Raw genomic sequence first — 25,905 nt, 5'->3', positions numbered from 1 at the left:
AAGTCCTTTATCTCTATATTTAAAATTGTTTTCTCTGGGCAGCCCCAGTGGCTCAGCGGTTTAGCGCTGCCTTCAGCCCAGAGTGTGATCCTGGAGACCTGGGATTGGGTCCCACGTGGGGCTCCCAACATGGAGCCTGCTTCTCTCTCTCTCTCTCTCTCTCTCTCTCTCTCTCTATCTCAAATAAATAAATAATCTTTAAAAATTAATTAATTATTAATTAAAATTGTTTTCTCTTCCCGATTTGCTATTTGTCCTATATTCTCTGACTCTAACAACTACGTGTTAAGTCTGATTTATGTAGCTGTATTTTAGGGACCCCAGCACCAAGGTAGAAGTCATGATGATTTTTCACAAGAAAATGAGTTTTCAGTGATACTTCAGAGTGCCTTGAAGGGTGAATGGGAGATAAGGAAGCAAAGGCAAATAGTGACAAAACTTTCTCTAAAGTGTCTCTGTGAAGAAGAGCAATGAGTGGGAAAGTAGCTGGAAGAGGCTAGAGAGGCTATGAAAACAGTATTTTTTCATGATAAGAGAAACTAAAGCATGTTTGCATGGCCCGGTAGAGACAGAGATTGATGTGTGTGAGAAAGGGGAGAACTGCAGGTCTGGATCCTTGCAAATCGAGAAGAAATGGAAGAGATATGATCTAGAGCTTATATGGACAGGAAGGGAACATGCGTTTGGAAAGGCCAGCGGTGGCCAGTGAAAGAGAGCCATAGAGGTGACTACAAAACACATAAACATATCGTGCTAAAGCCGAACTAGAGGCATCCCCAACTCAGCTCCAACTAAGCCAGATCTCAGACGTGCCACATCATACCCAAGGAAGTACGACGGAGGGAAAGGATGTGTAGCAAATCAGAGCAATCTTAACCCGTTGTCCTTATAATATATTCCTCGGCCAATCTGTCTCAACATGCAGGTGAGAGGCCTGAGCGTTAAGCTTCCCTACCCTTGGAGTAAATCCGTCTCTGGCCCCTTGTGTGTTTCAGTGAACAATATAGGTAAGCTAAGAACTGGGGGTAAGAGGAGGATACGATCTTTGACAAGACTGAAGAACTCTGAAATGGTCTCAGAGAGCTGAGCATCTCAAGGAAAAGTAATCCGGTTGTGTGGCAGGACTCGGTCCCCATTTCAGGTATTTGTCATGAATTTAAAGTGAGACAATCAGCCAACTTGTGATTTCTTCTAAACAAAGCTTAGTGCAGTAGCAGAAAGGGCAGAAAGTTGGCCTCAACCCAAGTTCAGATCAGTGGGGTGAATGTGACAAAAGAGGACACATTTGCCGAGCGATATTTGCAAGAAACTGTTCATGATGATGAAGTGTTACTCGTGAATCTCGGCCTGGTAAGGAAGAAAAGAGAAATGAATAAAGGTGAAGTTAGCTTAGAAGTCACGCCAGTCCCTGCTCCTGCGGAATTCCAGGGCACGGACATCAGTGTAGGAGCCCGGTCAGCCAGGGGGAATTTGCGATTGAGATTTCAGAGTTGGTACACATTCCTGCGATGACAGCTTAAGTGGGGTATTGGGAGTGAGTTACTGAATTGGAATGGAGGAAAATATTGATTATGAGCGTGGATTGTTGTTTCTGTTCAATTCAGATGAAATGTGTGAAGCACTAGCGTATTCCCTTGGGAAGAGTTGGAGATACGAAGGTAAATAGGATTCAGGTCCCTGCTTCAAGGAGCTCCCAGTATAATACGCGAAGTCCTCCAGTAGGAACACCAACACCAAAGGAATACCTCACCCGATCAATGATCAGACCCACAGGCTTCGAGAACAACATTTGGGAAGTCCTGGTCGTGAGAGAAAGCATGATGCCTCTAGGAACAGCAGAGTTCGGGTTTCCTTGAGGCTCAACTTTGAATGGAGGTGTAGGGACAGGAAAGGGTCAGAGGAGACTTGCTTTGCACCATATGGTAAAGGTATCCGAGATTCATATTCTTTGGATAGTGGGACACCGGACATAATGGAATGGCCTACCGGCTGCAGTGTAGAAAGGGGGAGGGAGGAAGTGGATGTGGGTTTTTGGAGAAAGAGGGCTGAGACCAGTTTGAATTGTGAGATGCGAGCGTATGTGTTAGACAGTTTCTCCCTCTTGGGTTTCGATTCAGACGAGATCATCAAGCCGTGTAATCTCCGTGGGGGAGCGGGTAGTACATTAAAATGGAAATCATGGAATCAGAATCCCTTCCCTTCCCTAATTGCCAATGCGTTATGGGACCCACCCCAGGAAATCCGAATGTAATCTCCATGAGAGCTTGTTTGGTTGGTTGGTTGGTGTTTTTCTCTACTTTTTCTCCAGTGCTTGGTACAAAATAGACTCCTGATAAGTAGTGACTTGAACACATTTGTTGAAGGAATTAAAGCCTCTCTTTAGCATCTGATCTCTTCCTTTGACGCTTTCATCTCAAAGCTGCCTGCCCAAGGAGCACCATGCTAGAAATGAACCACTTAGCACTTTTCTCTAGGATACTCCTCTTATTCATCATCTGACAAAACTTCAAGATCAGGCTCTTGTCTCCCCTATATAATAGCCATAAAATTATGGGCACAGTCATTTGCTTCTTTATGCCCAAATCTCCTTGTCGGTAAGGTAGGGATAATAGCTAATATTCATTGAGTATTGAGCACAGCACTTAAAACCTTTCAGTGTTCCAAGCACTTTAAATATTTTTTTAAAGATTTTATTTATTTATTCATGAGAGACACAGAGAGAGAGGCAGAGACACAGGCAGAGGGAGAAGCAGGCTCCCTGCCGGGAACTGGATGTGGGACTCGATCCCAGGACCCCAGGGTCACGCTCTGAGCTGAAGGCAGACACTCAACCGCTGAACCACCCAGAGACCCCCGTACTTCAAATATTTTAAGAGCAGTTAATCCTCACTAATGTGCCCCTGCCATTCACCTATTACAGACAAGGAACCCAAACCAAGATTTTATAGCCTGTAAGCAACAAAACCCTGAGCTGAACTCCATCCAGCTCCCCAAACCAGGCTCTTAACCACCCTGCTTACTACCTGTCCAAATATCATACCTACCACACTGGATAGTTGTCAAGATTCAGTAAGAATAATTTATGTAGAGGCACCTTGAAAAATGCCCTTTTGTAGTAAGTGTCCAAAAGAACTTAGCTTGTGTTGTTGCTACTGTTTTATTCTTATTATTTGGATCTTCTTGGGGAGCTATATGTTCATTTCACAGAAGAATCACTCTCTCCTTTGGGAAATTAGGCTATTTCATTTTAGACAGATCTAATTGGGAAAAAAAAAATCACTCCTACAACTTTCCTCACTGATACTAATTCTGAACTGGTGATAAAGGTAGGACAAATCCAGCCCCTCTCCATCCAACAACCTTCAGTTATTCAAAGACCGGCGTCCTGCATGCCTGTAGCTTCTGTATCTCCAGCTTCTTTTTTTTTTTTTTTTTTTTTTTTTTTTAATTTTTATTTATTTATGATAGTCACAGAGAGAGAGAGAGGCGCAGAGACACAGGCAGAGGGAGAAGCAGGCTCCATGCACCGGGAGCCCGATGTGGGATTCGATCCCGGGTCTCCAGGATCGCGCCCTGGGCCAAAGGCAGGCGCCAAACCGCTGCGCCACCCAGGGATCCCTGTATCTCCAGCTTCTGTATCATTTCCGCCATTTCTCCTATGGCTTATTCTGAATAAGCTCTGGTTTGTTGAAGACACCTTTACCCTGGGGCACCTGAGGGGAACAGAATACTGTAGTCCTTCTGTGGGCTGATGGTTGCATATAGAACAGCACGTTGATAGAAAAGATCTTGGGACAGCCCTTCACAGTCTGAATCATATTCCCAAAGATCACCTTAATGTCTTCTGTGCATGGGGCAGGCGGTATCTATGGACCGAATGAAGGCAACTCTGAGCAAATAGTCAACACTGAGCTTACTCTTGACTTAAATCCTCAATTTTCTTCACATTTACTTCTGCCTCTAATGTATATGTGTATAATTGGTTTGGGAAACATATGGCAGGATTTTATGTTTGTCCCTATTAAACTTCACATAATTAGAGCTGTCCAGTGTTCTAACGTTTTCAGATCCTTTTGGAGACTAATTCAGTCATTTCATGTATTGTCTCTCCCTCTCAACATCATGTCTTCTGTAGATTTTTTTCCTGTGTGCCGTCAACATACTCATACTCAACCATACTCAAATGGAACATATTATGTTCATATCCATATTCATATTAAAATATTCATTAAACTTTATGGCTGAAAGTGTTTCAATTAATTATAAATTAATCACAGTTATTTCAGCAGTGCATCTTATTGTTAATTGTTAAGAATACCTGTTTATTTATTCATTCAATAATTTCTGGCATGTAAAAATATTTTCTTAAATGTTAACTAATTGCAGTAATTAAATTAAAAGTAAAGTTTTAATATATGAACATTTTTGTGGGAATGGCGTCTGAAATAAAATTGGGAAACATAAAACTAACGTAAAGTGGAAATAGGCCGAGACCCTCTGGAGCTAACCGTTTCATCTCCAAAGAAATTAACTGAAGAAGTTAAATGGTCTCAAGGTGTGTAGGACAGAACAATTGAGAGAATGAACAAGTCGGCTGGCCATCAGAGCAGAACAATTTTAATCATCCAATTTTGTGTATCAGAAAGGGTTTCAGCTGTGCACTATGAAATGCATGAATGGAAAGTTTCCCAGTTATGAGAGCTAACGGTCTGTAGCACACCAAGCATATTATTAAATAAAAAAAATTAATGAGAAACGGGAGAAAGTTTCTTAGAATGTAACCTTGGTTCCTTGGCAAATTGCAAACTCTAAAAATTATCAAAGAGGGCAAACATAAAATAATGATAATTTGAAGTATCAATCTCAAACTTTAGAAAAAATATAGTAACTGAAATATCTCAATGAAATATCATAATTATATCACTTTGGTTAGAGAATATAATTTTTCAGACTTGCGTTTGATATTTTACATTTGTTGATTTCAGAAAAAAAGACTTTTATTTATCTGCATTTTGAAATAGATTCCATCCTGCTGCCTTCTAGCTTCTGCACAGTGTCTGGGAATAACAAGATGTTATTATTATATCATCAGATCATCTCAACTTTAAGACACTTAAAATTTAAAGTTCTTTTTCTTTTCTTAATTTTAATTTGTTTATTTTTAAGTAGGCTCCTTACCCAACATGGGGCCTGAACTCATGACCCTGAGATCAAGACCTGACCTGAGATCAAGAGTCAGATGCCCAACCAACCGAACCCCCCCCCAGGCACCCTCTAAAGTTCTTTTCCTAAAGTTTAAAATTTTAAGGTTTCCTGGTTTAATTTTGACAAAATTAGATACATGTCAGATGTTATGCTCTTCGGTAAATATTTCTCTTAACCTCACGGAAGAAAAAACTTAATAGAGGTATAAATAAATATAGTCAAACTCTATCATGTAATTTAGTGGAATAAAAGTAACACATATATCCAAATCAATAGAACAGCCTAAAATTGTATATACATGACAGGAGTTATTGCAGTTTGTTGCAGTCATGCAAAATATATGTTCCGTTCATGTTCATGCTGATGTAATCATTTTCTTAGACCATTTTAGCAATCAAAGTAAGGTCACTTCAGAAAGAATTCTAAAGTGGTTTAGGTGAGTATAAATTTAGAATAAAATATTCTCTATTTTTTATTATTAAAGTAATGCCTATATACTATAGAAAATTTGGAAATTATAGAAAAAATGTAGACAAAATTTTAATCTCTCATAATCTCACCATTGATATTTTTAAATTAATATTTTGATGTAGTTTCCTCTGATATTTTTCTGACTCTTAAAAAAGTAAAAACATATAAAAGTATATTTTTATAAAATATATAAATATTTCCTATTAAATATGCATTTAATATTTACATTATAATATAATATGTTAAAATATATTTTATAAAATATAAAATATAAAAATTTTAAAGAAATATGTTAAATTCCTACTAACCAAAATGAGCAAGTTAACTATTTTTTGTATTTGAGTTCAATCTTTTTTTGAAAGAAATAAAACACTGTAGCTCAAATGGAAGTCTTTATGCTGGTCCCTCCTGGTCTTGTTCCTATCACAGCACAATTATAACTTTGAATTTGGTGTGCTTCTATTCCATATATTTCTATTTTAATTGCATATATATGTATATGTTTATATATATATATATATATATAGCACTGTTTTATAATTTTTGGAAATCAACTTGTGCTATATGAATTTTTATGCCTATTTTATCATTTATGTCTTCAAGATCTTTCCATCAGCACACTTAAAAGTATAGATAATTCACTTTCATTGTTATATACTATAACAACAAAAGATTTTATCATTATTTGGTTATATGTTCCCTTAAGCTATTGTTTATTTAGACTGTGACTTTTCAATATATCAATTATATCAGTGAAATTTTAATATATCAATAATTATATTGCATATAAATTGTATATAAATATTATATTATAATATTTTATTATATTATTCTTCAGTGAAATTTTTCTACAGTAAGAATTTTCTATATTTCAGAGCATCTGAGTAAGGCTAGTTGCCTGAAAGCAGATGTGAATATTTTTAAGACATGAGAAACATATTTGGAAACGTTTTCCTTAGAAGACTATGCTAACCTATAATCCTCAAAGCACTTTGTGCTCACACACCTTCATCAGTATTGAATACCCGAAGCCATTCTTATAAGTAAACTCATTCATTTTTAATGGACACAATTGACTTTGCTATGACAACAAGTACAGATGATCCTTGGCTTAACCGTGGCTTGACATATGATTCTTCAACTTCACAATAACACAAAAACGGTACACATTCAATAGAAACTAGACTTCAAATTTTGAATTTTGGTCATACGACTAGCAATATGCAGTGGGATGCTGTTTGGCCGTGCTGGGCAGCAACAGGGAGGAGGGGCTCCCAGTCAGCCAGGGGGGACACCAGGGTAAACAACCGATACGTTTACAACCATTTTGTTGCTTGCTTTCAATACGGTACTCAATAAATTATATGAGACATTTAACACTTTACTATAAAATAGGCTTTGCATCAGATAATTTTGCCCAACTGCATGTGAATGTAAGTGTTCTGAGCATGGTTACGGTGGGCCAGGCTAAGCAATGATGCTCAATAGATTAGGTGTATTAAATGCACTTTTGATATGAATATGTTCAACTTATGATGGCTTTATCAGTAGTAACCCCATCGTAAATCACGGAAGACCTGTAGTATGAAAAAAGGCAATTTATGTGTGAGGTTGGGTGGTGCAGGTCATTTAGTTCAGTTCAAAGACCCACTTAAGATTGTTTATTGATCATGAAATGCCATTGCATCATCTTCATGTTATGGTTTTTGTTTCAACGAGGTCATGTATTGATCTACTAAATATATTTTCTCTCTGATGTTATTAGGAACTAGCTGAAATTTCTTCTGTGGCACATTTTATTATAATATCCAGTAATAAACATATTATCTTTTTTTTTGAAATCTAGCATATGCTTTACTTTCTTTATTGGGCATCTGTGATCACCAGCATTCTTCGTTATTTCAGAATTTCAGTCTTAAGCTGTAACATGATGTCATCTTTGGAGCCAGAAGACCTGAGGAACGGTCCCAGCTGCAGTTATGCAACCCTCATAAAATCATTCTCATTTTCCCCAAGAAATGATTATCCTATTTTTCACCCATAAAGTAGGACTATTATTACCTTATTATGTTATTAAATACATTAAATGAGAACCTTTGAAATAAAGTAGAAATATAAGTTGGAATTAGTCATCCCTTTCGAAGTAGTCATGGATGTCTAGGGTTCCCAGGAGAACCCAGTGTGAGAGATATTTGACGGGTATAATTGGTCAGCCTTATCTGCCACCTTCTCTGCCACAGCCAAGGGAACATGTTATGCAGTGCATGAAAGTCTACCCAAATTTTTAGAGACCAATTCCCACAGCATCCTGCCCTGCCCACACACCAAGATTTCATACTACCCAGAGTTCCAGCGTCAAGTCTGTCAATGCCTGGAACCACTTCAGAAATCTTACACTCCTAACTTCTGCTCTCATACGAACTTTTCATCCTCCTAGTTCTCTCAATCCCTCACATCTCCTGCATTCCTCGCTGACCTCATGGAAAACTGAAATCTCTTGCTTCTTCTGTTTTTCCTAGACTGTCAGTCCCCCACCTAGCCCCTAAAAAGTTAAAATAATTATTATTGATAGAGCTCCTTTGGTTGCCCCTAGCTTCTTCTTTGACTCCCCTCAAACTCTGCTGGTATGTGCCATTCTGCCCAGGTGCTCTACATATAGAAAATTCTTGACCCCTCCTGTTCAACAGATTATCTTGCTCCCTACTTCATCAAGAAACTTTGAGACTTTCAGACATGCCCTCTCCCCACTTCTTCCCCCCATAGGGTTCACCTACAACCACACCATCCTTACCATCTTCCCTTGAGTCTCAGTGAAAGAGGTATCCTACTTCTATTCAAGGCCAGCTTCTCTTTTTGTGCTATCGGTTTCTTCTTATTTATCACCTCTTAGAATTTACTCCATTAGTTCTATAGCATTTTCTCTGTCTTCAATCTGTCCCTTCCTACTAGTGTCTTCTTATCAGCTTGACTTCCTCAATTTCTTCCTAGCCCCTCGATTTCTATCACCAAGGTTACCAGCATACTAATATTTCCAAAACTGAGTGGACATCTTCAGTCTCTTATTTCACTGGATGCCTCTGCTGTAAACGATACTCTTATTCACTCCGTTATTCTTAATACAACTCTATTTATTGGACTTTAGTAACCCCTTACTCTCCTGGACTCTGTTCCTCCTTGCCTTCTTCTGAGTCTGCTCTTCCTGTGTGTAGCTCTCAAACGTTAGTGTTCCTCAGGGTTCCTCTCTCATTCAGCTGCGCCTCTGATTCCCTCGCGTTCCCACGTAGGGAACTTGTCCACATGTGTTTCTACCTCCACAAACACCTAAGTTGTATCCTTAGCTCAGACCTATTCCCTCAGCTTCAGATTTTAGTAGTTAAATGGTTCCTGGACATCTCCACCTGTGTCTCACAGGAACCTAAAGCTAATCATAGTCAAAACTGAAATCAGTCTCCCCACATGTCTGTTTCTACCTCAGTATTCTCTGCATCTCCATTGGTGGCACCACGAGGTGCTGGGAAACTGGAGGACATGCATGACCCCCACTCTCACCTTATATCAAGTCACCAAATCCTACTGTTTTCATCTTCTAAATGTTTCCTGAATCCAACTTCTTCTCTTTATTCCTCATTACCGCTTTCATTATTAGCCCTATTAAATTTTCTTGTTTTTTTCTTTTCTTTTTTCCACTATCACTTCTTATTAAAAATATTTTTTAAATAGTTGGTGATGTCCTTTTACCCATATAATAATCTCTATCTCCCTAACAAAATATGAGGACTTCATAGACCCCGCCCTCTTCTGTTAGCCTCATTTTCTGCTACTCACTCTGTTTCAAACTTGACATGCCAGTAAAGCAAACTGCCTGTTGCCATTCATACATCTATACTATTTCTCCCCTATGCGTCTGGCTAAAATGTGCTTCCTGTCCTCTCCTCTCTACTGACCAACTCCCTCTCGTGAATACTTATGTGGCTTCCTCATAATTAGGGCATATAGGTCCCCCTTTCCTTATATTCCCATTATACCATATATTTACCTTTTGTGTGTTTGCCTAGAAATAGACCATCAGTTTAGACTACACCATGCATCAGTGTTATGCCTGGAATTTCGGAGGTGTTTAATAAGTACTTACAGAATAAAGGGATAAGTAAATTATTAAAGTACTTTTATCCATTCTTGTCATTCTTTTCTTTTATATGATGTCACTGTGTGGCATGGACAGTAGTGTTCAAATATTCCATGAATCTCCCTTATATCTCCCAGCCGTTCTTGAACGTAGGTCCAGGCCTTATAAACAGCTCTAGATGAGGAGCTATAAGCAGAGGTGATATGTGTCACATCTACTCTGAGATTTTTAAGAGTAGTGCCCAGTTTTCTACACTCTCTTCTCTGCTCCTGCTCTTCTGGAAGTCTTGAGATGGCAACAACACAAGACTGTGGGGGCAGAAACCCATGACACTGGACATGTAATGGGAATGGGAAGGAAGCCTATCTGGTGTTAAGCCCCTGAGATTTCAGGATTAATTTGTTACCACAGCACAATCAAGTTTATCTTGAGTGATGCTCATTGATCCAAATTTGTAAATTAGTGTCTGTCTTATTGCAAAGATGAGGTTGTATTGAAGTTACCAGTATGCAACCCTCCCTTTTTCTAAAGTCTGCATGATGCCTAGGCATAGGAAAATCTGCACCATGCGACTGATATTTTCCAACTGCCCTGACTGTTCCGAGCCATCCCTCTGCCTCCAAGCTTCTGCATGCTAGACTGTGCTTCCTACATTTGATTCATGTTTTCCACCCTTGCCAGGCTTAACATACAGGTAGAGTATTTCACTGCCTGTTCCCTGTCGATCTAAGTAAAAGTGAGAATATTTTCCTACACACAAAAGAAATCTTCCACACTTACACATGCCTCTGAGTCCACAGCTGAATGCCATGATCTAACTTTAGATTTTGATTCTTGTTATAAATGAAACTTCTCCAAAGAACAGTACCATGTTCCACTGCAGTTGCAGTCCAAAGGCATCAGAGGCTCTCTCCAAGGTAGTCGCGCAGTCTCTGCAGCCCTACTAATGTGTCGGATGTTTGTATGTAACTCCTGCTGCCTCACAATTACCAATATTCTCATCATTACATAGAAACAATTTGATTCTTTTCCACTATTTTTCTATAAAATACACTGGTTTTCCTAATTAGTCTCAAATTTTATTGAACTATGGTAGTATCTTGTTTCAGTGATAATTTTTTTTTTGCAGTTGAAAGAGAGGAAACATCTGACTTCAGGCATGGCTTAATTTCAGCCCAGTATGTCATCAGGATCCATCTTTTAACTCAAACAAGCTCTTCCCTGTTTTTTTTTTTTTTTCATGCCTGAAGCTCCCAGAGCTGTATCCTTCCAGTTGCTAATTCAGCAGGGAAGACCAAGAGTCTCTTCCCCTGAAGTCTCAGTGAAAGAAACATTGCTTCTCATCTGTTCTGAATGGCTCCAGTTTCCATTCTTGAGCCAACCCCTGTGGCCAGGTGAATACAGGCCTTCCTCACTTCCCTAGAGTGGCTAAAAGGAGTCAACTTCAAGGAAAGCAGGTGGCCTTAAGGTCCCGAATGGGATAATTTTTGGAGAGAAATCAGAAAAAGGTCATCACAAATCAAGAGATGATGCTGGTGGCAATAGCTTCCTCTATCCTCTCTATATAGTCTGCTGCCCACAAAGTGGAATTTAGAGACAACTTCAACTTAGGGAATTAGAGTATTTCATTGTGCACCATGTGTTACACCCTAATCGTGTTCTCTCTCTCCTTTCTCTGATCTTCTCTACATTATTCTCTTCTCTCGTATGCTACCTTCTGTTTCAGTTGTTTATATGTATTTGTCTCTTCAATTAGATCATCAGCTACTTCAAGGCAGGAACTGGGTTTGAATAACTGTGGACTCTACAGTATGCTTTTCACATACAGGGCATCCACTGTTCAACCAATAATAATCTGCCAAGTAAATGAAGGGATAAGAAATGAGTGGGTCCAATTCATACTATTATCATATCACGGTAATGTGATGCCTATGGGGAGGGTGTGTGTAAGGCTCTACTACACACACATAATAAAAACCTACTGCGTGCCAAGTACCGAGGCAAATATAAGGGATATGAGGAATAGTGATTAAAAAACAAACATTGCCTTGCCCTTCAAAAGCTTGTATTCTAGTGAAGAAGACAGACACATTGAGTAATTAGAGTATGATAAATGCTATAAAGGATGACTGTAGGCTGTTAAGAGAGCGTAATAGATTTTAATTTTTATTATTGTTGTTGTGATTGTTTCCAGGTCAGTTCTAGGCTGGCTACCTCAGGGACTACCAGTTTTGATGGAGGTTGGGTTAAACTGAGAACTTCCTAGAGGCTTAACACTAGATTGACAAATAAAGTTTCCAGATTCAAGAAATTACACTTATACTGTGCTAAGAAAAAAACTAATTTGATTGTCTTTCTCCCTATCTCTCTCCCAGCCTGAAGTTCTGGATCAGATACAAAATTTAAGGGAGCTGTGGATGGATAATAATGCATTGCAAGTGCTACCTGGGGTATGTAAGTTTTTATTATGCCATGTGGTCTAGCATCTGTTATATATTTATTGTAATTAATGATAATCTTCATTTGTAAATCTCAGTGATTGCCTTTCAAAGAAGAGCATTTTTTGGACACCAAGTGTTTTTCATAGCTTTTTTTTCTTTATTTCACATACCTTCTGTAAATGGTGTAGGTATATAAAATGTATGAAAGATTTCTCTTGTTCTCTTAGGATTACATTTTCATCTCTCTACATACTGATTTTTAAAAGCTGAGAAATTTATATTGTTATAGATAGAAAAAGAAAATGCTACGTATAAAGTCCAAGTCTTATTTTTGCAAAATCAAACTTATTCCTATAGGTAACTAGATGATTGTTTCCACTTACATTGTTAAAGCTCTTCCACAAAATAAAAATCTTTCTCTCAATTTTGGTAATTTCCAATTGAATACATCTGAATTTTTGGAAATGATAAGGGTAAATTACAAAATGTTAAAAAAGAAAGTCAAACTAGAATCCATTTTTTTTTTAACAGATAGACAATCCAGTAATATCTCCCAAGAGGGATTTACTGGTCAATTCATTGAGTGTGAACACTCCTACCTTTTCCATTCAGTGAAAGAAGGGCTTTGTAAAACACTGCGTCTTGCCACTCATAACACATGCACTCAAGTATGTACACACACACACACACACACACACACACACCCCTCTACCACAATGTTCCTATTGGTAATAGCCAATTTCAAACCCCTTGCATTGGGCATTGAACTAAGTAGACAGGACAGCTGGATTTGTAATAACTCCTCAGCCACTGAGATTTAGATATGTGTTCCCAAAGCCAGTCTTATTCTTCTTTTGACCTGACATTAAAAACTCCTTAGAATGATTGCAAAAGCAACGAGAACAAGAAGTTTTTCTCTTTTGAACAAGCATGAAGCCACATAAAGGAGAAAATCTGGCAAAAGATTAAGGAAAAAAATACTTTCTTCTCTTATAAAAAGAATACATTTATACTGTCATCATAGACACAAAACAAAAAAGCGTGCACATCCTTTATATATTGATTTATTCAAAAACCGTTTACAAATATGCCTCTATGAACCAAAAACTATGTTAATGTTAGGGTTACAAAGATAATATAACCAATGACCTTGAATATATTTGTTTGAGGAGCTCATCCATAATAAGAGAGAGAGATCTAGATTCCACTACAGAGTAGAGCCTGATCTGTGCCATATTAAGGGTATGTACAGATCTTGGGGCAACACAGGTAAGATACTCATCAATTCCCTGTGCAGATTGAGGAATCAGGGTGTATGTCTAGTTGGAAAATACACCTGCCGCTTAAATATGTTTATTAATTAAAAATCACCTAGATAATGCCTCACTCATGATAAATGCTAGGTGTTTTACAAATACTTGCTCACTGAATCCTCATAACGATCCTATGAAGTAGGATTTATTACCATCCCTATATTATGGATGAGGAAACTAAAACAGAAAGAGTTAATTTAAGTAACTGGCTCAAGGTCATGCCTCAGGTAGACGGTGATCATTGAAACCAGCACCAGAGGCTGCTGTTCACTATGATGTTCCAAAATGCTGCTGCTTTAGAATCAGCAGAAGGCACAGATGAGAATTACGTTGATCTTACTTTTTGTAGGCATTACATTCCCAAAATCCAACCTTGAAAATCAACTCAGACCTCAAACTCCTTAGTAACCTTATTATCTAAATGGAAAAGTAGTGATGAAATTGTCCACGAAACAGATAATGCTGCCTACTTTGCCTGTTTCAAGAGTAGATTTTTCTCATATGGTGCTTTAAGGACATTTCTCATGTTAGTACACTTGAGTTTCATATTTTGCTCTATTCCTTGTGGGAACCCCCATCTCCTTGCCATAAAGAGGCATGGCTTTCTGAATGTCTGTGTTAGCAAATAGTTGCTATGCAAGTACCTAGAAACACATGTCTTTGACAAGCTAATGTTGAACGCAGCCTTTAGCTAGCCCATGTCTATCAGTTTCACAGAATGATTAATCCTAAATATTTGGTGTCATAAGACACAGGAAAAAAGCAAGTTCATCTTATTATTAGTTCATGTATCAAAGTATATTTTCATTAATATACTTCTAAAATACTTTTGGAAGCCTGAGCTATCATTTTGCTACTCTGTTTTTTGTAAATCAGGGAAGCAAGTAGATAATGATGAAAAAATTAGTCTTCCACATAGCTGTCCTATGAGTGTCCTTCTAAGATCAGTCTTTCAAAATGTGACTAAATAATGCATTGAGTCTATATTTGATTTTAAACAAACTCCAATATCTTTTGTTTGTGATGGCTTCTACTCTTTTCATTTGCTTCTACTGCTCACATACAGACTCCTCGATGTCGAGGATGTTGGAGCAAGATTCAATATCCCCAAGGACTCTGAGACATTGGACTTCAAAGGCCTTTATCACTCCAGGCTACTGTTGCCTTTCTAAGGTGTTTGAAAGTGAGAGTTTAAGAAGACTCAAAAATAAACACCGAAGTGTTATTTTGCTTCTAAAAATGATGTTTAGAAACTTCACAGCAAAATATTAAGTTCCACTACAGATAACAATGAAGGAGGTTCAGAGTAAAGAAATTTTCTCATGATAAAGAAACACACACACACACACACAACATCTATCATCCTTTTCTTGCTCACCAGAAGGGAAGAATGAGCCATGGTAGCGTAATAGCTCCTTAGGGAGGAAATCTATAAGTAGAGTGACAGTATTTTTCCAAGTGACATATTTCCAGGCATGCGGGGAATTCAGCCCTCTGGCCTAAGTCACCCAAAGTACTTCTTCCTAGCTTAGCCACTGTTTATCTACTCCAAGAGCTTGCTCGCATTCTCTGCCTCCATGAGGAAGGACAGGAGGGAGCAGGGCTACAGATGTGTGCTGGGTTAATTAGGGAGTTAGAGGTCAGAAACTGCCCATATAATCAACAGGCTTTGTAGTCTGTCATCTGAGAAAAGTGAGTTTGAATCTTAGCTGCACCCTTCTTAATGGAGTAACCTTGGAAGGTTACTGGTAGTAGATGCTGGCATGCATCATCCTCTTGGAATGAAGAACTGACTCTATTCCTGAAGCTTCTGGGAATGCTATTTGCAGCTCTCCACCTTCTTCAGGAACTGCTCCGGCTGAACAGAACCTCCCTACCCGGGTCACATCCCTATTCTGGGAGACTTCCACCCAGTGCCTGGTGATAAAGGTCTGGCTCCTCGGTCTTCCTCGGGACAAATACAGGGCAGTCCCAACTTAGTGAGCCCTGAAGAGCCAGCTGCAGACTCCCTCAAGACCCATCACGGCTGGGCTTCTGCATCTGCCCAGTCATGCTTCCTTTCTCCCTCTATTTTTCCACTGGTATTGATCCCAAGGACATTCTCGCATAAGCTTCCCTTTGTCTCTGCTTTCCAGGGAACTCAGTGTGTGACATCACATAATTACTAACTTGTAATGTGTGTTAAAGTGCAGATTCTGATTCTGTAGGTCTGGAGTGGATCTGAGATCCACATTCCTGACAGCCTTCCAGACGGTGCCAATGCTGCTGGTCTGCAAAACACATTAGGAGCAGCCAGGATATGAAATATTAAATCGAATAATATATGTAAGGTACTCAGCACAGTACCGAGGGTGTGCTTGTGTGCATAATAAGTTTATTGACTTATTTATTTCCCTCTGTCAAATAATTAGAGACAGTATATTAAAGTGTGCCCAGGTAGGTTAGAAGGACAGATGACCCACTGAACGCGGGTGTGTGGGGGGCATTTATTTGCAAAACATGCCCTGAAAGAGAAAGAAAATGAGGACTTTCATCTTGCTCTGACTCCCGTGGTGCACGTCCCAGCTAAGCAGTCCCTGTAATTCCTGTTCACGGTAGGACTTTGTTCTTCCCTGTCCTCAGCAGTTACTTGCGAATCTAATTCTCCCACTTCTAAAGTTTTCTCAAGCCTGTCCCCTCTTCATGCTCACATCTGCTGCCTTAACTCAGGTCCTGCTCATCTCCTCAGCTGCCATGTTTCCAGCACCTTCTGATGGGTCTCCGCCACTCCCACCATGAATCTTTCCTCCACAGTTCCCTGAAGGCAGTGTTTTAAAGCACAAATCTGATCGTGTCATTCTGTCTTAAAAGCCTTGAGCAGCTTTCCTTGCCTGTTTGGTAGAATTTACATCTCCTCACATAACGCACAAGGCCTTTTAACACCTGGCTTCTTGTAATGCTGTAAATCAAATTTCCCACTCTTCCTCACACATGCCATGATTTTTCACATTTTGCTGTGAGTGTCTGAGTCATTTTCTCTTCCGGGTGCAGGTTCTCCTTTTCTTGACAAGCTATGTCTTCCAGGCAGTTTGCAGCCCTGTGCTTCTACAGCATTCTACACATGCTAGTTTTTCTTGCTATCATTATAAATAATCATAATTATTTGTTTATTTGACAGTTTCCTCCACTACTACGAGCTCTGTAAGAATCAAAGACTTTGTATCATGACAAGTCTCTCATCATATTTAGTTGACTTCTTCATGATTGTTCTTCCATGTGTAACACAAGCCCTGACACATAGTAGATCCTCAAAAAGAACTGTTGAATGAACAAAATATTGAACCTGTTTAGTAGGATAAAGTCCAAATCATGATTTAAAACCTTTTTCTATGTGTTTGAAATTGTAAGAATCCACATGTCAACATATGTTACTTGGGTGGCATGGCAATCTTTGTTTTGATTGATTGATTGATTGGCTGATTTCTTCTGCAGTGTCGAGATTGTTGTATTGAGATATATTTCACATACCATAAAATTCACTCATTTAAAATATACAATTCAGGGATCCCTGGGTGGCGCAGCGGTTTGGCGCCTGCCTTTGGCCCAGGGCGCGATCCTGGAGACCCGGGATCGAATCCCACGTCGGGCTCCCGGTGCATGGAGCCTGCTTCTCCCTCTGCCTGTGTCTCTGCCTCTCTCTCTCTCTCTCCCTGTGTGACTATTGTAGATTAATAAATAAATAAATAAATAAATAAATAAATAAATAAATATTTAAAAAAATAAAATAAAATAAAATATACAATTTAGTGGCTTTTAGAATATTCACATGGTTAAATAACCATCACCACAATCTAATTTTAGAACATTTCCATTATCCCCAGAAGAAACCTTGAAGCCAGTCCCAATCACTCCCATGTCCCCTTCTCCCCAAACCTCCAGCAACTCTAATCCACTCTCTGTCTCTATAGAGATGCTTATTCTGGACGTTTCATATAAATAGAATCATGCAGCAGGTGGATTTTTTGTTACTGGCATCTTCACAGCATATGTTTTGAAGGCTCATCCATTTTGTAGCATATATTTGCATTTATTGCAAAATAATATTACAACATGAGGATATACCACATTTTGTTTATCTATTCATCAAATGAAAGGCATTTGGATTGTTTCCATTTTTTGACTACTGTGGATACTACTGCTTTGAACATTTACGATTTTGTGTGGGCTTATATTGCATTCTTGAGTATATGCCTAGGGATTGCTGGGTCCTACAGAAACTCCAACATTTTCTAACTGTTTTTCAAAGTGGCCGCACAATTTTAAATTCCTGCTAGCAGTGTACGAGGATTGCGATTTCTCTACATTCCTGCCAATGCTTGTTATTATTGTAGCTGCTTTTAAAATAAGTTTTACGGTGTTGTGCTTTTTATAACTTTCAAATGTCTTGTGAAAGTTTCTCAACTAACCCTGAGTTTATGCAATGTTATCAAGTCTATAGGGAAGTTAAAGATGTTGGTATACCTGGATATGTCAAAAAACAGAATAGAAACGGTTGACATGGAAATTTCTGGATGTGAAGCCCTTGAGGACCTCTTACTGTCATCCAATATGTTGCAACAGTTGCCTGACTCTATAGGTGAGAATATTCATGAATGTTTATATGAAATATATCATTGTCTTTTTTGGCTTAGTCCTAGTTGGTCAGTAGTTATAGGGAATATGCTGTTAGCCTGACTGATACTAATAAATTACCAAGTTCATTATGCAAGATGTAAAAATAGTAGTTTACCAATATCTTAAAATGAAATGGTAACACTAGTTAACAAATTCAAGAAGGCTCTCCTGTTAAAATGATCGTACCAAATTGATTTTTTTAATTCAGATATTTTAAGTTGTAAAGTATTATTATAAAAAGTATATTTTTTATATTTAGAATGATTTTATAACTATGCATATCTCCTTTTATCACCATAGAATTAGAGTAGCTTCTATCCACAGGGTCCTGCCATCTCCTATTTTCAATACTATTATAACACTGCTATAATCTAGAAATGACAAAGAAGTATAATAAATATAAAATCTCTTTGTGGTTCTATTATTAAAAACAGATATATTGTCTTTTATATGCTGTTAAGATTCATGACAGCAGAGAATTGGTCTTAATATGCGTCAAGCACCCAATCCATTTTGTTATAGATCTTTATATAGTAGTTTTAACACAGCAGGCTAGGTTTTCTTTCTATCTGGACTTGATAATTTTTTTTATTTATATAATCACATACTTTATAACAGTATTTTCCAGCTCATTCCATTAGAAGAGTTATCTGAGAGCATTATTGAACACTTACACATTTCCAGACTCTTTCTCTGAAAATTCTGATTCAGTAAGTTTGTGATAGGTCCTCTGATTTGTTTTTATTAAACATCTTAGATGAAACTTGTAGTAACATAAGTTTAGAAAACACTGTTTTATGTTGTAGAAGGTGAGGAAGTCTAATGGTTAAAAAGAGCAACCTTGGTTTAAGATGACAGAGATGACCATCTGGTCAAGATAACCACTCAAGATACATGCCTCGTACTCCCACTCGATCGCCAAGCTGTATCTCTTCAAAGATGTAAAGAGGATAGAAAAATTACTTATATTTGAAGAATATAATTTTGTTCCTTACTGCCTCCTCAGTACCATGAACTATCCCTAGTTTATAATGAGGGTTTCTTAAATATTCAGCAAATAAGATAATTTAGCCATGCTTAAGAAGAATGATCATCTACCTCAACCTGAGCTAGAACGGGAATATAGAGATGACCCTAGGCCTGAAGGGCTCCAGACCACAAAGAGCAGTGGCAGCTGTAAGTTCCATTTCTGCAGTGAAAAAAAAAAAAAAAAGGTGCTATAAGCATAACAGATGAGTCCAAATGCACAGGATATTGAGGCAACAACCCCTTTTCTGTGAAGAGAGCCTGAACAATCTACAACCACTATATGGACCTAGTGTTGGAAAGAACAGATAACAGATTCACTGCTGAAAACCCTGACAAGTCACAGCTAGTTCGGACTGGATCTGCACTATCCACATGGGCTGAGAGCTTCATGTCGCCTAAGGTGAACCCTGGTTCTGAACTCCAGACACCTGGGATCGGGGTTGGGGAGCCAGAAAACTGCCAGACAGGGAGGGATGAGCATAGGTAAGGAGAAAACATTCACCCTCACGAATGAGCATGCAAACAAAAATCCTAAAGGAAAACTAATGTTTTAACAACAAAAAACCCAAATGGGATAATTTACCAAGTCCTCAAGCAATGTAAAAAATGATTTTTAAGTATGTGTAGATCCTCGAATAGACAAAAGTTAGAATAACATTCATAAAAATAAGAACTTATAAAACAAAAACTGACTAAGAATAGGGGGTTATGAAAAAAAAACAATTAGAAATCCTGGAAATGAAAATGGTACATAGTGAAATAAAAGATGATATAATTATTTGTTTAAAATATCTTCCTTCAAGAAAGCAGCCTAGGAAATCAGCCTTCTCGCGGTGCGGGGCAGACAGAATGGAGGGTGACAGAAAAGGTCAGACTGGGTGGTTGGCTAGGAGCAGCAGGCAGGATCGGTAGGTGGGCCTATGTATTGAACACTTTCATTAAGAATCTGAATGGCTCTCAAATGAGGCCGGTAACTCTGTTGTAACAGCTTACTCCTCAGGCTGTCTCTTTGGACCCTATTGACCTTTCAGAGAAAATTACATTTGTGCATCTGCAGAGTTGCCTGACTCCCTGATTATAGGGAGGCTAACTTTCCTCCAAAATGGCTAACTTTCCTCCAAAAATTCCTTTCTTGGGTCAAGAGAAGTGTCTGGATAGGAGACAGAGCTGTGTTCTAAGACCCTAAAAGAATTGATTGCTTCTGACTGGATGGGGAATTGCCTCTTGTCTTCTTTATTTGGACATCATCGGACTACCAACATTTAGGAGAACAGTAAAGATAAGAAATTTCATAGTGTCAATTAATAATGGAAAATAGCAACTAAAATTAAAATCTTTCCTTCCTTCCCCTCAACGTTAGTTCCTCTGCAGCTGTGAAGTATTTGAATGGGGTGATGCACTCAACAAAACCCGTATGCTGAGTCTCTTTCCTTGTCTGGTTCCAGGGAAAATGAAAGGGGCTCTTTTACTCTTCTAGATAGAGCTTTCATTATTATTTTTTTTTTTTACTTTCCAAAATGATTTATCTTATTCACAGGTTTAGTAGTGAGTCACCTGAGTTCAAATTCTGGCTTTTCCATCTTGCTAGCTTTGTGACCTTAGACCAGCTACGTAATCTCTCTGTGCTCAATTTCTTCATCTATGAAGTAGGGCAGTCAGACCACCTGCCTCCTGGATTGTTTTCAGCAATAAATGAATTCATACATACAAAATTGCTTGGAACAGTACCTGGCACATCGTAAGTGCTCATGTTAGCTATCATTGTCATCTTAAATTTGATGAGCACACAGCTATTTGGCTTCAAAATTCCATTGCCTACACGTAAATGCCATGTAAACATAAGCTATTTTTTATGACAAATCATAGTAACGTTTCATACATTGCTGCTTATTACACATTTATATATAAGTAGCTGAAATCACAGTAAGAAGCCTCCTTTTTCTTTCCCTTCAGTACTTCTACGTTGGCAGAGTCGGGTAAAGAGGTGGGGAATTAGGGAAGGGCACAAAGAGCGGGAAGGAACAGGGTTCAATACCTTCGATTCCTGTAGGGTAGAAGAGGAAAGTCCAAGCAGACATGGTACAGAACTGCAGTAAAGGAATGATCTGCTGGGAGAAGTCATGAGCAGTGAAGGTGAGGGTGAGGTCCTCTTTCTGCTCCAAGGACATCCGTGTGGCTACAGAAGCTCCAGAATGTGTCCAAAGAGCATCCCCTTGGATAGAATACGTGAGTGACAAAGTAGCCGCACCCCAATTGAGCAAGGTTCCCTTAAATCCACAGACATGGAGCTAAGCAAAGAGACCTAGCTGGCTTCCACCTTTAAAGCTGCAGAAGCTTCCATGCGGGGTCAGAGCCACTCCTGCGTCCTTCAAAAAATTGTTGCATCAACCTTTCGGTTTTAGTCCCTAGCGTGCCTCAAGACTTGTCACCACTACTTTCAGACTCTGGCACTGTGATTGTCTTAAAGGCCATCTGTCACCCAGCCCCAAACTCCTCAGGACCCAGTCGGGCTGGTGAGACCGTCAGCCCTCCCCTAGCTCCACTGTGGGCAGGTGCAGCCGCTTGGTAAGGGCCACCAAGGCGTAAAGGTTGGCTGTAATCCATCACCCCCTGTGTTCTTTTCACAACCGATGAACATGCTCTTTTGTGTTTCCAAGGCTGGTATTTCTCACATACACAGCAGAGAAGCTGAAGCGATGCAGTCACCCTTTAAACATGAACACGGCAGTGGGTGAGCACCCTTGGGGGATGAAGGACCCCGGGAGAGTCGCCTCTTTCCCCGGTGCCCTCTTTCGGCCCCGTATCCTGGGGCTCAGGCTGGCGTGTTAAGCTCTGCTGTTGTGTAGACATTTCCTCAAGCAGCTGCCTTCCACTAGCACCCTTCTCTCCGGGGGAGCGGAGACTCTGGGTGCTTCTACAGAGCATGTAGCGGAGCATGCTGGAATTCAAAGTACAATAATCACGTTTTAGCTCACATCTCGTTCTGACTTACTTTGTGCCTTTAAGGAATCCTGAGAACACTGGAGGTGGGTGGGCGTGACCTGCAGCAGTGCTTCCCAGGGCAAGCTCACGAATCGCTGGCTGTACAGGGCGCCCTGCACGCTCACGTTCGCTCCACAGTCACCTTGGGGGTCACACTGCTGCACGGATACAGGAAAAGCTCCTGGAAAAACTTCGTTACAGAAGTATGTTTAGTGTGGTTTCATGTGGCATTTCCCAAACACATTTGACCACGAAACCTACTATATCCAGCAAAGCAACTTTTCTCTTTCTCTCTGTTGGATTAAAGAAAGAAAAAACCTGAAAATTCTTAAAAAATAACAAGTTTTCTGTAAAACAAGTAGCCTACAGCGTATATGCATATTTCCAACATAAAACAAAAAATTAACCAAGCTTTGCCCTTGGACGTTGGCTGTTTAGGCCACACAGCTACTGCCCTGGGGCTCCATGAAGGAAGCCGTTCTTCAGTTACTCTGTGCCGATCACTCATTAAAACCCCGGGAATGGAGCAGTCGGTGAGGGTATGGAAGGCATAAATCTGACGGTGAAATATAAATAGTTGAAACCAATTCTTGGCCACTTCTACTCAGTATATTAAAATTGCAAGTTTTTAGTGCTTTTTGCTGATCCAAGTCAGGGATTTATGGTAACGAAAAGAGTATGAGGTCATATGTTGAAATTTTCCAAGTCCGTAATTATAACCACTGCATTGCGCAACACCTCAGTCCCCATTTGTTGATTATTAGGTACACTTCAGATTTGTTTTTAATTTGTATCACAACAGGAATGTTAGTGATCAGTGCTTAGGAGTTAATTAAATATTAAATCACAGCTGGCTTAAAAGTGTTCATCTGGTCCCTTTGCAGCGTAATAGATAAGGGAAATGCGGTAGCGTTGCTGTCAGCCCTGTGTTGGTCTGTCTGCATTGACGTACCTGAGCTCCCACTGATGCCAGTGAAGGTCTTGCAGCTGGACTACATAGAAATATATTTGTAGTTTGTATTAGCAGAGTAGAGCCAAGTGGCATGACAAATAGTCGCCACAAGTGATTCTTTTTCTTTCATATTGTACGTCCGGTCAGAGATCTGTTCCTAGGTATTAATCAGCCTTCTTCTCTCTCTTAGGACTGTTGAAAAAACTAACTACTCTCAAAGTAGATGACAATCAACTTACAATTCTACCCAACACGATCGGAAAGTAAGTGACACAGTTTCATACCAGTCGGCCCCGCTAAGCCACACAAAAGGATATGTTCAATTTTTTTTCAAAACATTTTCTATCTTAATTTAGGTTTATATCTGAACATTGCACTGACACCTAACTATACAATATGAGAAATAACTATGACTCATTGGTGAGCAAAGGGATTACCTGGATATTTAATTATGTTATTGCCTGTAATTTCCCAGATACTATTAATTTGGTGGTTTTGACCGAGGAGCAGCTCAAAATTCACTTGAATATGTCTTATGAAGTCAAATCAGTTTGTATAAAGCTCTGTAGTTTGTATATGTTACCATTACACTGTAAGTGATTTCTACATTTTGTTAGTAATTGTTTATAGTAATAATACTATATAATAGTACTGTGAGTGTTATTTATAATAATATAATAGCTATTGCTAACTGATATTCATAGAAGTTTAATGTATTTCTAGAAGCTGAAGAGATAGGCATCTGTTTAGTTTGCATTTTTTAAAATGGCAGATGTAAATTCTGTTGTATCAATGCTAACATTAAACATGAAATACTAATGGGTGATGGGTATTAAGGAGGGCACTTGTGATGAGCACTGGGTGTTATTTGTAAGTGATGAATCACTAAATTCTACTCCCGAAACCAGTATTACATTATATGTTAACTGACTAGAAGTCAAATAAAAATTTGAAAGAAAAGAAAAAAAAATGAAAAAGGGAAAAGAAATAAATATGAAATACTAAACATGAATCAAATGAAAATGCAGCAGATCTTGTTAGATTGAATTTTTTTATACTTTGTAGTAAATTTTATTGAGTTTCTTTCAACTTTTATTACAAATTTTGTGTGGTTATTTTTGAAAAAACTTATTAGGTTTTTATTTTAATTCCAGTATAGTAAACCTACAGTGTTATATTAGTTTCAGGTGTACAATATAGTGATTCAACAATTCCATACATCACTCAGTGCTGGTCACACAAGTGCACCCTTCAATCCCCGTCACCTATCTCACCCATCCACCCCCCAGCTACGTCCCCTCTGGTAACTAGCAGTTTGTTCTCTATAGTTAAGAGTCTGTTTCTTGGTTTCTCTCTCTCTCTCTTTTTTGTTTCCTTAGCTTGGTGTTTGTTTGTTTGTTTGTTTCTTAAATTCTAACTTGAGTAGAAAGCATATGCTATTTCTCTTTTTCTGACTTATCTTGCTTAGCATTATACTATTAGCTTGCACTTTTGAAAGCTTCAGGATGAAAGGCCATCATTGCCTTTTAAGGATGCAATATATTGCATTTATTTGAGAACAATCTCTTCCTAATTTTATGTTGACACTAACATTTGGTTCATGGTTCTTTAAGAAATATATATTTTTATCAATGTTTCATTGAAATGCTTTTGTTTATGACTTGTGTCAAGGGAGAAATCAATATGCTCTCTTCATTCTAAAATTATGTAAGGCCATTCTATAGGAATCCTGCCCCACATGTCAGTGTGAAAAATTACATAAATCCATAATTTAAGAGATCTGGGTATGTTTGGGGGATGGGGAAGGCTTGGCCATTTTTCAAAGTGAGATTCAATATGTATAATTGACATGTAATAAAATATTCATATTTAAAGTTTACAATTTGATAAGTTTTGACGTAGATACAAAGCCATGAAATAATCACCATGATCAAGATAGTGGACATAATCTTTAATCCCAAAGGTTTCTCATACCCTTTTCTCTCTCCCTCCCTTGCTCCAAATTGGCAAGTAACCACTGATATGGAAAAATCTCGCTTCCAAAGAGCAGAACAATTTGGCTAAATTCAAATTCCAATATTCAAATTTTGGAAAGTAGTAAACATCTCAATTTTTTAAAAAATATTAACTATTTTTAGTATTTTAATGCCCATAACATTGCAGTATGTTTCTCCCTACATTTACTCCCATTTTCTCCAATAGAGAGGGAAATTAACTTTCTTTTGGGGTACATAAAAATAATTATCTTTATCAGTCTGATGCTTTTAAAAACTTCTTCCTATCTAATTATAGTCTTAGGTACTAATTTTCTTCTTTAGGTCAATATTCAAGTAAACTAAATTCAACTCCATTTATCTCTACCAAGGCCATGATTGGTATTTTGACCCTTATGTTCACACTTCTTATATAAAGTCATATAAACTAATTGCCCTACATCTGTGAAGACAAATTAAAGAAGTTTGATAAACTAAAAATGCACAAAGAAAAGTTGCTTTTTTAGCATGTAATGAATTTGGGTGCTAGCTCATTTACATAGTCTTCGTTTTAATTTTTAAAAATTAATAAAATTACTTGTCTTTGAAAGTATGAAAAAGATTCATCAAAGATAAATGGGCCTATTCGATTCAAAAGTTGATTGCTGGTTTCTAAGGATAGAGGTTTAGAATCTAGTCATAAAAGATCATTTTTTCAGATATTTTTAAATGCCATTATCTTCCTTTGATTATTGTTTCA

At 38.4% G+C, this 25,905-nt stretch overlaps 1 protein-coding gene across 9 annotated transcripts in view; it reads left to right on the top strand.

The window, feature by feature from the left end:
- Positions 1-25,905, top strand: part of LRRC7 (leucine rich repeat containing 7) — a 491,773-nt gene that overhangs the window by 346,330 nt on the left and 119,538 nt on the right. For all 9 annotated transcript variants that reach the window (XR_003124468.3, XM_025417997.3, XM_049111806.1 and 6 more), the window contains 3 exons: positions 12,178-12,252; positions 18,027-18,171; positions 23,363-23,435. Coding sequence is in view for 8 of the 9 variants with exons in the window: in XM_025417997.3 (XP_025273782.3) it covers positions 12,178-12,252; positions 18,027-18,171; positions 23,363-23,435 (293 nt within the window). In the remaining variant the exon portion in view is untranslated. The remainder of the gene's footprint in view (positions 1-12,177; positions 12,253-18,026; positions 18,172-23,362; positions 23,436-25,905) is intronic.

Source organism: Canis lupus, chromosome 6 (assembly GCF_003254725.2).
Source record: "Canis lupus dingo isolate Sandy chromosome 6, ASM325472v2, whole genome shotgun sequence".
Classification (NCBI taxonomy): Eukaryota; Metazoa; Chordata; class Mammalia; order Carnivora; family Canidae; genus Canis; species Canis lupus.
This window is presented reverse-complemented; position numbering and strand designations above follow the sequence as displayed.